At 57.6% G+C, this 13,569-nt stretch overlaps 1 protein-coding gene across 2 annotated transcripts; it reads right to left on the bottom strand.

Annotated features, from left to right (window-relative positions):
* Window positions 1-773: 773 nt before the first annotated feature.
* CYTH2 (cytohesin 2) lies at window positions 774-11,711 on the bottom strand. Of its 2 annotated transcripts, XR_009049681.1 has the most exons (13): window positions 11,512-11,711; window positions 10,547-10,694; window positions 10,394-10,460; window positions 9,213-9,331; window positions 7,944-8,024; window positions 7,371-7,483; window positions 7,108-7,256; window positions 6,471-6,583; window positions 4,296-4,374; window positions 4,096-4,167; window positions 3,842-3,996; window positions 3,525-3,752; window positions 774-1,002 (listed from the first exon to the last, which is right to left on the bottom strand). XR_009049681.1 is itself a non-coding variant. In XM_057711643.1 (12 exons), the coding sequence occupies exons 1-12, from the start codon at window positions 11,528-11,530 to the stop codon at window positions 3,665-3,667; spliced, it is 1,200 nt and encodes a 399-aa protein (XP_057567626.1). In that variant the 5' UTR covers window positions 11,531-11,711; the 3' UTR covers window positions 3,496-3,664. The 2 variants fall into 2 exon arrangements, 1 of the variants encoding a protein (XP_057567626.1); XM_057711643.1 differs by lacking the exon at window positions 774-1,002 and having other exon boundaries at window positions 3,496-3,752; window positions 4,296-4,372; window positions 6,472-6,583.
* Between the last annotated feature and the right edge of the window lie 1,858 nt (window positions 11,712-13,569).

Here is a 13,569-nt window from a genome sequence, read left to right as displayed (position 1 = left end):
AAATTTCTCTGTTTTTGTCCCTTTAGCGCCCCATGTCACCCAGCCCCAGTTCTTTCTTTGTTTTTCCATCTCTCTGACCATGTCTTTTTCTCAGCCTCTTTCTTCCCATCACGTTGTTTCTATTTCTTTGTTGAGTTTCTCTCCATCTCTTTTTTTTTCTCCTTGTCTGTGTCCCCTCATCGCCTTCCTGTCTCTGTCTTTCTGCCATGGGTTTTTGTCTCGATTTCTTTATCTCCATTTGTCCTGGGCTCTTGACTGATTCTGTCTCCATCTTTTGTCTTTTTCTCCCTCTGACTGGGTCTGTCTTTGCGTCTCTCATCTCCTGGCTTCAACCTGTCGCGTCCTCCCCACCACCGCACACCTTGGTACCAGATTTATTTGCATATTTGAGGGATGCATTTTGGATGAGGGAGGAGGGAAGGGGTCAGGAGTGGGGACCCAGCTGGGATGCTGTGTGGACTCCTGGCTTAGGAATTATGGTGATGAGAGCGTTAGGGTCGCATGTAAGTTGTGGGGGATGGAGAAAGGGCGAGTGAGAGGATTAGGTTTTGCCTCTTTCCCCACTTCCAGTGCTGACAGATCTGGTGGTTCTTGAACTGATTCTGGAACATGTCTGTCCAGGATGGGTGCTGCATAGCACCCAGCCAGCTTAGGCAGGGAGAGCCCAGGCTCCTGGGTCTGAGGGAAGAGGGGGCTGGGGGCGTGGGCTCCAGCGTCTTGTGGGTGAAGGGAGGGGTGTATTAGTTTACTAGTGCTGCTGTAACAAAGACCCACAAATTGAGTGGCTTAAACCACATTTATTATCTCACAGTTCTGGAGGCTGGATGCCCAAGATCAAGGTGTCGGTCGGATGGGTTCCTTCTGAGGGAGAATGTGTTCCAAGCCTGTCTCCTAGCTTCCGGTGGTTGTCTGGCAATCTTTGGTGTTCCTTGGCTTGCAGAAGCATCACCCCAATCACTGCCTTGTCACGTGGTGTTCTCTCCTTGTGTGTCCAAAATGTCCCTTTGTATAAGGACACCAGTCAAATTGGATTAGGGCCCACACTCATGACCTCATATGAACTAATTATATCTGCAATGATCCTACTTTGGAATAAGATCACATTCTGAGGTATTGGGCGTTAGGACTTCAATATACGGATTTGTGGGGGACATGGTTTAACCTGTAACAAGGGGGCTGGGAGTAGGGGTTCCTGGGGGAGGAGGAAGCTGAAAGCCAGAATTCTCAATCCTTGGGGAGAAGATGGATTGGGCGCAAAACTGAAGGACAATTCTGAGGTGACTGGAGTGTCATGTGAAAGTTCCACAGGCATCTCCAGCTTAATTTGGCCAAAACAGAGCCACTGATTTCTCCCCCCGCTCTTTGGCCAGCTCAGTAAATGACACTGCCATTCACCAGTTGCTCAAGCCAGAATCCGAGTTGACCCAGCCCTCAGCAAGTCTTGCTGGCTCTGCTTCCAAAATGACTCATGTGGGTCCAGGTCTCTCCACCTCTACAGCCACACCCTCTGACACCAGGATGACAGCACAGCCTCCTAGCTTACCTCCCTGCTACGGCCCCTGCTCATCTCCAGATTACTCTCCTGCCGCAGGCAGAGGCCCCTCCTGCAACGTCAATCCAAACACATCGCTCTCCTGTGTCACACTCTTGGATGGCTTCCCATCAGCTAAGAATACATTCAAGGTCCTTATGTGGCTGTCCAGGCCCCAAATGTTCAGGCCCAGGCATCTCCTCCGTTTCCCATCACCCCTGTCCCCACCCCATCACCGCACACTGCTGTGCAGTCAGTCACCCCAACACCGTATGCCTTTTCCTGCCTCAGCACATGCTGTTCCCTCTGCCTGGAATGATCTTCCAGGGCATCTACACTAAGCCAGCTATTTCCCCACAGGAGGCACTCAGTACCTATGGGTTCATTTCAGAGGAGAGCAACAGGGGGAGATAGTGGTGGGACCCTCTATTGACCCAGGGACCTCATTCCCCATGACTCTCATGGGTCAATGACTCCATTTCCTTGGAACTTTTGAGAGAAGTTAGGAGTTCCATTTCCTCATTTGGGAACTCCATTTCCCATTAGCCCCTGGGCTTGTAGCGGCCAGGCAGGGCCTTGCTTCTCAACTTGAGGAAGTGGGTAGATAGGGGATTAGCCTAAGGGAAACCTGACAGCTGGAATCTTAAGAAACTACATTTCCCAGGTGACCTCCAGAATGGCTCTCCTGACAGTGGGGCGGCCAGCACTGCACAGCTTGCTGGGAATTGTAGTCTGGCAGTCTTGCAGGAGGAATGCATGTACCCCCTCAGAGTTGTTACAGCACTTAGAAACCTTCAGGCCTGCAGATGTCTGTGGCCAGTGACGGGCCCAGGATCAAGGCCCGGGATTCGGGATCCTCCCCACCCCAGTCACAGCACTCAACAATTAGGGGTTGGATCCCTCTGGGACACAGAGGACCCGCAGGCCCTGGGGTGACAGGCTTCCCTTCCAGCCGGGGCTTGGTCCTGGGCCTATCTGGAATTGTGGTTTCTTGCACTAAATCCTCCTCAGCTGTAGATCTGGATGTAGGAGAGAGAGATGGGGTCTCCAGACACCCTCTTGGGATCCACACGCTTTTGTTTTTTGGGGACACCACACACACCCCAAACTGGAAGGCAAAGGGGGACAGGCCTGGACCTGGGGCACAGGGGTACCCCACCCTCCAAGGTTTCACCCTCAAAGGATGCAGTCCTTATACTTCTGGAGGCTGTCAGATTCCTGGCAAACGAAATGTTCTAAAAAGGCAGGTTCTCAGCACTATCCCTGTTTGGTGTAAAACGTCCTCCAAAGGATGATCCTCTAGTACCTGAGAAACCTGGTTCAATTGGCCCAGAGTCCCACCCTCTTGGCCTCAACCCACCTCCCCTGGTCCCAACCTATTTCTGATACCACTGACCTCTTGCCCAGACCCCTGAGCAAGGCCTTCCCACTCACTGTCCCCTATACCCCGGTATTCTTTCTTTTTCCAGATTCATCCTTCCCACACCTTCCCAGAGCAGTTCCCCTTCATAGCTCTTCCACTTCTCTAGTTTTGCCTCAAAGTACTAGCCCAGCCCATCAGAAATTATTTGTCACCCCTCAAAGACCATAAGCCCATGAAAGCGAAGGTGTCCCACCTTCGCCTGGCGCCTGGCTGTCAAGTAATGTCTAGCTTGAATGGTAGACCTTGTCCCAGCAGCTCTGCAAACCTCCATCCTCAGCATCCTACAGTTCTAACTCAATGCTAATTCCAGCCAAGTTAAACTTCTCCCTTTACTCCACCCCTGCAGGCTATGGGTGAAACCAGAACTGAGCCATCCGGGAGATGCCCCCTTCGCCTACACGGACAGCACCCTTTGCTCACACGTTACAAGAGCTACCGACAGATCAGCGCTCCAGGTCCTTGTCACGGATGGGGCTGCCAGGCCAGCTCCGCCATGCACCTCAGCCCTGTCAACCCCAAAAAATGAGGGGCTCTGCAGGCCGCAAGTGGTTAAATAATTAATAAGATTACCAACAGCGTGTTAATTACAAATAACGAGGAGCGAGCGGTGATGCGTCTTCCAAACGGGGACCTGGATCTGCAGCCGTGGGGCCCGGGGGGCCGGCCACCCGGGCAGGGCAGCTCCGTAATAAATAACGGGGGGCAGGGGGTCAGGGCTGCTCCTGCTTCTTCTTGACAGAAATCCGCTTCTTCCTTGCCGCCAACATCTCATAGAACGGGTCCACGCTCACGGCGGCCCTGCAGAAGGGGCGGGATCCCAGGGTAAGGCCTGAGGAGCCTGGGCCCTCGGCCACCCCCTCCCGGAGGACTCTGGGGCCCAGGCTCACTGGATGGACTTGATCCACTCGTCCTTCTCCTCCTGCGTGGGGGCCGAGATCCGGTACACCATGTGGTTCCCCTCAACCACCCGGCCATCTGCCTCTGTTTTGCAGGCTTTGATGAGCTGCCCCTTGTTGTTGGGGATGTACAGCTCGAAGCAGTTCTGGAAAGACACAGGAGAGGAAGGACAGCTGGGAAGAGCCAGCCCTGGGGCCAGAGGAGCCCCCCCGCCCGGCAGGACGGGGTACAGGGAGGGTCTTACTGGTTTCCGGGGGTCGTCCACCTCGCGGATGCTCAGATTCTCCAGCGGGATGATTCCTCGGGGCTCCTTGTCCTGAGAGAACGAGTTTGACAGGATTCAGACTTTCAAAGCCTCCCCGAAGCCCCGTCCTCGCTCAGACTCAGGAGTCCGTCCCCCTGCCCCTGGCCCCGCCCCCTCCCCACCCCCGGCCCCGCCCTCACCGTCGTGTACTCAAAATAGTAGAGGCAGTTGTCTGTGAGAATAAACCAGCGCCGCTTCCACGTCTTCACCCGGCCCCCTGGAAGGGAAGGGGGCGAGGGGGCCTGGGCTCAACAGGGGGACGGGGGCTCTGGGAGGGCGGGGAGGGGAGCGAGAGACAGAGCAAGCGCAGGGAAGGTGGGGCTGTCAGGGCCTAGGACAAAGCGACGTGTGGGCAGACAGGCAAGCAGGGGCAGGCGTGGCGTCTGGGTCCCAGGAACCCGTCCACCCCCAGCGTCGGGCTCTACACTCTCTAAGCCTGTCGACTGGGGTCTGGGCCCCCAGCCCCCCTGCTACGGACCCAAGGCCAGGGCAGCCCCCTTCCCTTGTGTCGTGTCGGGGAGCAAGGATGGGGCCGGCCTTGTACCTACCTCCTGGGGCAGACAGCGAGAAAGCAGGCAGGACCAGGCGAGAAGGGAAGGCGGAAGAATGGGGCGCCCCGGAGAGCCGCAGGGTGGGGGAAGGAAGGGATGCGCAGGGGGTGGGGCAGAGAGAGACAAACAGCAGAGAGAAACACGCAGAGAGGGAGGGAGGGAGAGAGAGGGAAGAAAACCAGTTACATCCACATGAGTGGGGGGGATGGCCGGACCCTCTCCGTCCCGGGGAGGCCGAGGATCTTGAGCCACACGTAGGCGGCCCTCAGCACCTCCCTGCATCAGGGCGCGGCTCCAGCCCAACCCCCGTGAATTATCCCAGGCCACGGTGAACCTCCCCTGCCACGGTGAATACGTGTCTACAGGGAAGTCATCCCCATACGGCAGAAGACAAAAACCCTCGATCTCTGGGCCAAGGTGGGCGTGGGGACTCGGGTCAGCACCTGGCTGTGTGACCTCAGGAAAACCACTCCCCCTCTCTGGACTCCAGTCTGAAGACCACTCCGGCCCACACCTTCCTACTTCAAAGTGACCTGCTTCAGGGCTCCTTGTGATCCCGCAAGGATTAAACTGCAGTCATCATAACTTTCATTAACCACCTTTGTAAATATAACCACCACCACAGATTCCCTTTCCTGTATTTCAGTGTTTTAAGAGGTGGCTTTTTCTGATGACCTTGTGATGCGCTCTGGTCAGCGATCTGGGCCCAAGGCCACCTCTGCCCAGTGGCTGCTGGACAGTGACCGAGCCTCAACTTCCTCATCCAAGAAATGGGAAGGATTCCTGCAGCCGGGCATGGTTTGGAAGGGAACCAGGTCCTCATGGAGCTGCTCCTCCTGCTTTTCTTCCCTGCCCACTCACTGCCAGGGGGACCATGCAGCCTTCCTCGAAGAATCTACATTCCTCCCAGACCCCCCAGACCTGTCTGCCGCCCTTGGACCTGATGCAAGAATCCAATCACCCCAGCAAGCTGGCTGGAAGGAGTGATTTGCATTTTTTTTTTTTTTTAATGGCGCACGGGCTTAGTTGCTCCGTGGCACGTGGGATCTTCCTGGAGCAGGGATCGAACCCATGTCTCCTGCATTGGCAGGCAGATTCTCAACCACTGTGCCATCTAGAAAGCCCCTGATTTGCATTTTTTGTGCACCCTGGGACCTGCCTGAGAAGTCCACTGGGGCATTCTGGGACCCGTTTCCTCGTTCCTGCAGGCCTTTTCTGCCTACAGGAGATGTTCTGGGGAAGTATGAAGGCTCTAAAACAGCCACCACACTACTGGGCTGACGAGGAGGCAATAGTGGGGATAAATTCAAGAGTCTCACAGTCGGTCTGCCTCGGATCCCCAAGAGTTCCTGCCAAGGCAGGTAACAGGCTCCCAGGCGGCTTAATCCCTGGGGCTGTTTTCTGTTCCCTACAGCTGAAAGCATCCCATGTGACCACTCTCGCCCCAGACAGGGACTGTGCTATCTGGTTCTCAGCTGTGTCCTCAGTGCCTCAGTCCCCAGGGCCTGCCACAGAGCAGGGGTTCTGTAAACATGTGTGGGTGAACAAAAGGGGTTAGGGAGTGCTAAATACAAGCCTGGCCCTGGACTTGGGCCTGATCTCATTTTCAGCCCCATTTTTCAGATGTGGAAACTGAGGTTCAGAGAGGTTGAATCACTGGCCTAAGGTCACACGGCGGGTACATGCGAAAGCTGAGCCCAGAGCCTGGGGCCCGCTAACTTGCCCCCCCTGAAGAGGCAGCCCGCAGAGTCAGGAGGGGACGTACCCAGCTTAAGGAGCCAGCCCTCCCGGTCCGGGTTGAAGAAGGTGTGCGTCAGATCATTCCCGTCATCCTCAGGAATCTTGAAGGGCTCATTTCGGATGCTGTCATAGAGGTTCTGAGGGGTGAAGGCACGGTCAGCAACTCCAGGCTCCTGGGGCCCTCCTGGGGCGACTTGGCAGTGGGGAGGAGGGGCTCCAGCAGCTGGGAAGCCAAGGAGGCCATGGGTGGGACGGCCCAGGGAGGAAGGGAGGGAGGAGACTGGGGAAGAAAGGTAAGCAGAAGACAGAAGAGTGGAGGGAGCCCCAGAGAGGAGAGAGGGGAGAAAAGGAAGAAAAAAGATGCGGAGACACAGACATCGGAAGAGCTTGCTAGGTTCTGAGAGACACAGACAGACAGGGGGAGAATGGGACAGACCAGGACCCCGAAAGAGTCAAGAGAGCCAGAAACAAGAAACAGAGAAGCAAAGACAGGCAGCCAGTGAGAAAGAAGAAAGAGATGGACAGGCTGGCGTGACTACAGCATCCACGGGGGAGGCGGTGATCCCAGGTGGGGAGCTCAGGCACTAGCAGACCCGCGGAAGGGAGGGCCTATGGCAGGAAGAGGGCCGGGGCTCAGGGGGCTGGGGGAAGGGGGCCTGACCCTGAGCAGCTCCTCAGGCAGGTCCCCGCCCTCGTTGATGCCCCGGTTCATGGCCACAAAGCGCTCCAGGCCCGGCTTGTCCCGGACGTTGGGGTTGTGAAGGCTGGTGTTGAGCATGATGACGGCGAAGGACAGCACGTAGCACGTGTCTGCATCGGACAGTCAGGCGGTGACGACGGGGCGTGTGGGCCCCCGGGATCCAGGAGGTCAAGCCCCCCCCCCCGCTCCCTCCTTCTCCGGGACCCAGGAGTTGGGGCCCCCACCTGTGGACTGGAAAACCCCGGGGTTGCACAGGCAGTAGCGCTGGGCAAAGGCTTCCATCATCCGATCGATCTTCTGGGCCTCTCCAGGGAGGCGGAAGCTCCAGAGAAATTGCCTGTGTCAGAGAGGGGCCGGGTGTGGATGCCAGAACCAGAGGGACCCCCTCCCCACTCGCAGTCCCTGTGATAGGAACTGGCCAATGAGAGCTCCACACTGGCGGCCAATCTGACCACTGAGCATTGGCCATGAGACTTCTGGTGCATTTATATGGAAACACCCTCTTTCTTTCTACTAGGGTTGCTGAATGGGTGTAATGGTCGCTAGGCGCTCCTGCTATCACATGGGAGGAGGGTCTGCAGTGAGCACAATCAAGACAGAGAAAGTTGTCCTTCTGACATCATTTGAGCACCTGGATACAGCTATGCCGGAAGGAGGCCCTCCCGTGGACTCTGGCGTCGTGTGAAGGAAATCCGCTGCCTAATTTTTGCTGCTGTGTTTGTTTTGAGCGGGGCTCATCATTTGTAAAGAAAGCCCTGACAGGTACCCTCCTGCCCTTCCAACCCCGTCCCTCTCACCGGAGGGCCTGCACCAGATTGAGATCGGTGAACTCATGCAGATCCACGAACGCGTGGAGCACGGCCAGGTTCAGCTCTTCCCTGGGAGGGCAGAGACAAAGTCACGCGCAGGAAGGGGCTTGGGGAGGTGGGGGTGGGCGTGGACAGGAGGGGAAGCAGTGGCGAGGTTGCGCCCCCTCTTCTACACAGCAGCTACCTCTGTAGCCAAGCCCCCGTCACAGGCCTGGTACCGGGGCAGGGATACTCAGAATGCTCTCGGGAGGACCTGGAGAACCCTGGTGTGGCTGGACCCCCGCACAGTCGGGAGAAACGCAGCAAACGCGTCCTGTGCTGGCCATCCCCTCTCTCCCATGAGCCCCAGCTTCCACAGATGCCCAGAGATGGCCCCTCAGCCTCCAGACGTCCACAGACAGTCCCGATGCCCCCCAGATGTTCACAGAACAATCCCCACAACACCAAACATGCGGACCGTCTCCACATACCCCAGATGTCCACAGACGATCCGTGGACATCAACAGATGACCCCCACGTCCCCAGACTCCCCAGACAGTCCCCATGTACCCCAGACGCCCACAGTCTCTGCACCGCAGATATCCGGAAAGTTCCACACACCCTAGATGTCCACACAATCCCTAAGCATCTCAGACATCCACAGATGGTCCGTCCTGTGCACCTCAGATGTTCAGATGGTCTCCACACCCCAGATGCTCACAGGAGGTTCCCATGCACCCTGGATGTCTAGACGGGTCCCACACATTCCCGACATCAAATCCCTAGGTACCCCAGACATCCACTGCTGGTCCCCATACACTATCAACGTCCAGTTTCATGCACCCTACACGTCTAGGTGGTCCCCACACACCGCAGACATCCACAGATGGCCCTCATGCTCCCAGATGTCCACGGGCCCCCCGTGCTCCCCAGATACCCTGATGACCCCCCCACTTCCTAGCAGTCCACCCTGTTCCCATGCACGTCAGCTGTCTACACACCGTTCTCCCACACCACCCAGAGATGTCCTCCACTGTCGCTAAACATAAATGGATGGTCCCCACATTGCCCAGGTGTCCACAAAGGTCTCACGCCCCCCAGATGCTCAGAGATGGTCCCCAGTTTCCCAGAAGGTCCTGGGCTCTCCCCTGTGTCAGTCCATTTTGTCACAGTCCAGTTGCGTGACTCATCTATCAGGGCCTCTTCTTGGGAGGAGCTGGGTGCAAGGGGCCGAGGGGAGAGGCCTGGCAGGAGCTGGGTGGGAGGGATGAGTCTCACCTCTCCCCCAGGTAGTCCCCGATGGCCGTCTTGTTCAGGCCCTCGCCCTTGTACAGGAAGCGGGCAATCTCCTCGGGTGTGTTCTGCAAAAGTTCATTCTCCACCAGGAATTGGATCCCCTGGTGGGTGGGGGCTGCGTCTCAGTGCTGGCGTGCTCAGAAAGCCACTGCCCTCCCTCCACATCCTCAGAACCGGAGCCTCCAAACCCTCCTCCACCCTCAACAGGGTTTCATTTTCAGGCCTTTCCCAGGTCCTTGAATACCATCCATCCCACGCCCTAGCCTTTGCATCTACTGTTCCCTCAGCCTGGTTAATTCTAGCCCCGCGGAAGCAGGGTCTGGCAAGGAACAGGAGCTCCATGAATGTTTGTTGAATGACCGAACAAACTACCATTGCTCTGGGCAAGAAAAGTAAAGCGGGAAACTGTTAGTAGACAGCCGTCCATCAAGGGCTGTGAGGGCCAAGCCTCAGGCTGGACTAGGGCTTTCTCAGGCTCTCCTGATGCCACAAGGACCTCCTCTGTGGCTACATCTCACTCTGGATCATGGTACCCATGTCTAGAGGCTCCCTGAGGGCAAGGCAGGGTCAAACTCTTCTCTGGGGCCTCAGCATTGCCTAGCAGAGGGGCGCACCCGAGGGAGGCCTCAGGAACTGGGTGTAAAACAAATGAAGGAATAAATGAACAAACGTCTTTCCTCCACCTGCTGAACACTAACTCATCCCTCAAACCCGACCCGGATATTCCCTCCTCAGGAAAACCCTCCCTGATGCCACCAGGCTCGCTCCTCTGTGTCCACAGCCCTGGTACCTCTCTCTCTCTCTCTCTCTCTCTGTGTCATGACACTTGTCAACCCTCCTTTGTGCATGTCACTGTCCATATTCCCTACCAGATCCAGTCGAGCCCCTCATGGGGACTCTAGGTGACAACAGAAGTGGGTCCTAAAATATGAGCAAAAAGGGGAAGAGAACCTCCCAGGCAGAAGTTCCAGTATAAGCAAAGGTCAGGAGGCTGAAGCACTCGGTTGGTGCTCAGAGGCAGCCAATATCTGAATCCAGGGCTCAGGACCACGTCTGTCCACCTAAGGTAGACCTTTAACCACCACACTTCTGGAATACGGAGACGCCAGAATCCCCCATCTGGATGTCTGCCTGGCTGATCCCAGCCCTGTGGCCCCAAACACCTTCTTGGGGTCCATATTGAACTTCTTCCTGCCCATTGCCATCTTCCGGTTCCTCTGCAAGGTCTTGCTGCAGGGACAGAGAACAGAGGGTGGACGGTCAGTGCCTGAGCATCCCTGGCCCCATGACCCCCAGGTTCCTGTCCCAGCCCTCACCTGCCCTCATTGGCCTCCAGACCCTCCACCTCGCTCATGGCTTCACTGAGCTCCTCACGCAGGCGCTGGATTTCCACCAGCAGCTCCTGCTTCCGCCGCCGGATGTTCTCCAGCTCCATCCGCTCCTCCGGAGTCAGGTCCGGGGGTTCTGGGGGGAGGGGATCAGGGGCTGGAGGTCAGTTCTGGGGCCTGGGGGCCTGGATTTCTGAAATGTGGGGGAGGATGGAGCTCCTGGGCTCGGGGGAAGGATGAGGATGAGAGCCCAGCCTCCTGTCTGCTGGAAGAAGGGGCTGGGGCCTAGATTCCTCAGTCCGGGGGAGGAAGGGCTGGGAACCTAGACCCTAGTCCTGAGGGAGAAGGGGACTGGGAGCCTGAACTGTTAGGTCTGCGGGGGGAAAAAAGGACTGGAAGCTTTATATGCGGTCCATTACTTGAAAGGGGGCTGAGGCGTTGGTTTTCTGCCTTCATTCTTGGCAAGGTAGCTGGGGGCCTGGGTATCCCGACTCCTGGGTTCATGGAAAGTAACTATGGCCGGGGAAGCTGATGACAGCTTGCAAGAGTTGAGAAGGGGGCGGGGCATCGAAGGCCTCCGCCCCCGCCTTAGTGGAATCTCTGCAGCCCCCAAGGTTTCTCCCTACCCCATCGTCCCCTGAAGCCCCCCTCCCCTCTCCCAGGCAATGGGCTCGCCCGGCCCCTCCAGAGGGAATGGTTCCGCCCCGGCCTCGCCTCCGCCGCTCCATCCCACCCCCTCCCGCTGCCACCGGAAACGGGCTCGGCCCAAACAATGGCCTGGAACGCCCCGCTCTCCTGCCCCGCCGGAAGCCCGTCCCGCGCCCCACAAAAGCGAAGCGACGACGCGGCCAAATGGCTTCGCAAGGCGCGCGCCGGGAAGAACGCCCGCAGCGGAACGTTCGGGCCGAAATGCTCCATCCGCTCCCAGCCGGCCCCGCCCCTCCCCGACTTACCATAGACACCGTCCTCCATGGCGGCTAGGAAGGCCCGCGGGGAGTCCGGGGCGGTCCCGCCGGTCGGGCCTGGATCCGCGTTGGCCCGCGGGCTCGGGTGAGCCCGCTCAAACGCCCCGGGAGCCACCGCCGCCTCCTCAGCGCCAGTCCTCAGCGCTGAAAAGACTCTCCCTTCGCCTCCCGACCGCCCCGCCAGTAGGGACCGCCCCTCGTTTTGACACCGCCCAATCCACGACGGGCCCTCTCGTCTGCTCCGCCTCCGATACCGAAGGATCACCCTCCAGGGCCAATAGGCGCACAAGGGGTAGACGTAGCTATGTCCAGCCGGAGGTAGACGGTCTGTGGGGCCAATCGGCGTGTGAACAGGGGCCAGGCCCCGCCTCTGAAACAAAAGTAGGCGCTTGGCTGGCATGCTCACCAATGAGAAGCCTCGGAAAGGTGTTGCATGGGGGTGGGACTAAGCGAAAGCAGAGGACTACGCCTGCGCAAGGGCTCTGGGCCCTAGGATACCAGGTCAACCGAGCCCCGCCTCTAGCAATACGTTGCTAGGGGGCGGTACTTTGTTAGGCTTGTTGTCAGGAGGCGGGGCCACAAGTCTCGGTTGTTTCCGTGAGCCGCACCTCCTAGCCAGCCCAGCTGGCTTTTGACCGCAGTGGTTGCCACGCAACCAGGAGCGGCTTTGGCTCATCTTTCTTTTGGCCTCCTTCCTCCGGGTACTGACCCCTCCGATCTGCAGACCCTTTCCTTACCCCCTCTCTTGACCTCCCATTCACGTTGGCCTCTTCAGAGTCAAAGAGTGGTGAAACAAAGACTTATTTTTTCTTCCAAATGCTGCGCTTTTTAGTCTCTGTCGTGGAGAATGGGACAATAGAGGGAGGCCAAATATAGTGAAAGCATAGGCTCCGCCTACCAGCCTCCGGCTGCCTTTCAGTCTCCTCCCTCTCTCCCCAAAACTCCTCCCCTTCTTTTAGCATCCTTCTCCGCTACGCCAAATCCCCTTTCCTCAGCACCTTCCCACCTCTGATTCTTCCCCCTTCTCGGAATCCTTTCTGTTCTGACTCGCCTCATTTCACTTCCCCCTCCTCTCATACTCTTGCTCTTCTTAAAATCCTCCCTCCCTCCGAGTGCTCTCGCATCTGAGATCATTTCTCCTCCCCAGCCTCTCATTCCCATTCCTCGCAGGCAAAGCAGATGCAGGGCCCTGGCTCGGATGGAGAAACTGGTCACCCCCGCTACAGGCAGGTCTCTTATTGGGTCTGAGGTGGTGTCTGGGCCTCACTCACCATCCCTGAGCTAGGCAGGTGGGGACAGATTCCGGGCCAGGACCTGGTTAAGATAACAGATTAGACACGGCGCCTCCTAATCCCCTCAATGACCTTTATGAGTGGCTCAAGCTCTGCCCTCCCTAGCAGAAATCCAGGTTGCACCAGCCCTGACCCCACTCTCTCTCCTTCCAAACAGAACCCTTTTCCTGTCCCTTCACCCCAACTTAACACCCTTCTTCATGCCTGGGTTTCCACTGCCTCCGATACCTACCCCAGCCACCCTGAGCTGGGGGAGCGGCCAGCTAATTAATCCCATCCGGTTATTATGTGGGGATTCTGCAGGATAAAGGGAGGTGGGGAAGCCAGAAGGGGGGACCTGGGTTGATGAAGCACTGGGGCAGGCTGATGGGCAGTGACAGTGCCTGCCCTCAATCCTGGGACACAGGGGTGGGAACGTGTCCCCCCTGGCACTGGTTCCTTCTGCGGCTGGCTTCTAGCCTGCTGGGCACTTAGGTAGATAGCAGCATGGGCTGGGGCCAGATCCAAGGACCCGTATGTCCCCCCAGAAGCACACTCCCAGACACACCACTAGGGCTCCCAATGATTTAATCTGGGGGACAAGTCTCCCCCTAAACACATACATTTCCCTGACATTCAGAGGGACCTCCTCCTTTCCCTGCCCCGCAAGCTGGACCAGAGAAGTGATTCTGGCCCTTAGCCACAACCCACACTCCCCCTTCCCTGCCCTGTCATCCAGACATCCAAGTTCAGACCTGTCCTCTGAGAGCATCTC

Source organism: Hippopotamus amphibius, chromosome 16 (genome assembly GCF_030028045.1).
Source record: "Hippopotamus amphibius kiboko isolate mHipAmp2 chromosome 16, mHipAmp2.hap2, whole genome shotgun sequence".
In the NCBI taxonomy this organism is placed as follows: Eukaryota; Metazoa; Chordata; class Mammalia; order Artiodactyla; family Hippopotamidae; genus Hippopotamus; species Hippopotamus amphibius.
The sequence above is the reverse complement of the archived record's forward strand: the minus strand, read 5'-3'. Positions and strand labels throughout refer to the sequence as shown.

Coding starts and splice junctions, on each gene's coding strand:
- CYTH2 (XM_057711643.1), bottom strand. Junction 10,461..10,546: donor CTGGAGGCCAATGAGGGCAG/GTGAGGGCTGGG, acceptor CTGTCCCTGCAG/CAAGACCTTGCAGAGGAACC. Junction 3,753..3,841: donor GAGTGGATCAAGTCCATCCA/GTGAGCCTGGGC, acceptor CCCCTTCTGCAG/GGCCGCCGTGAGCGTGGACC.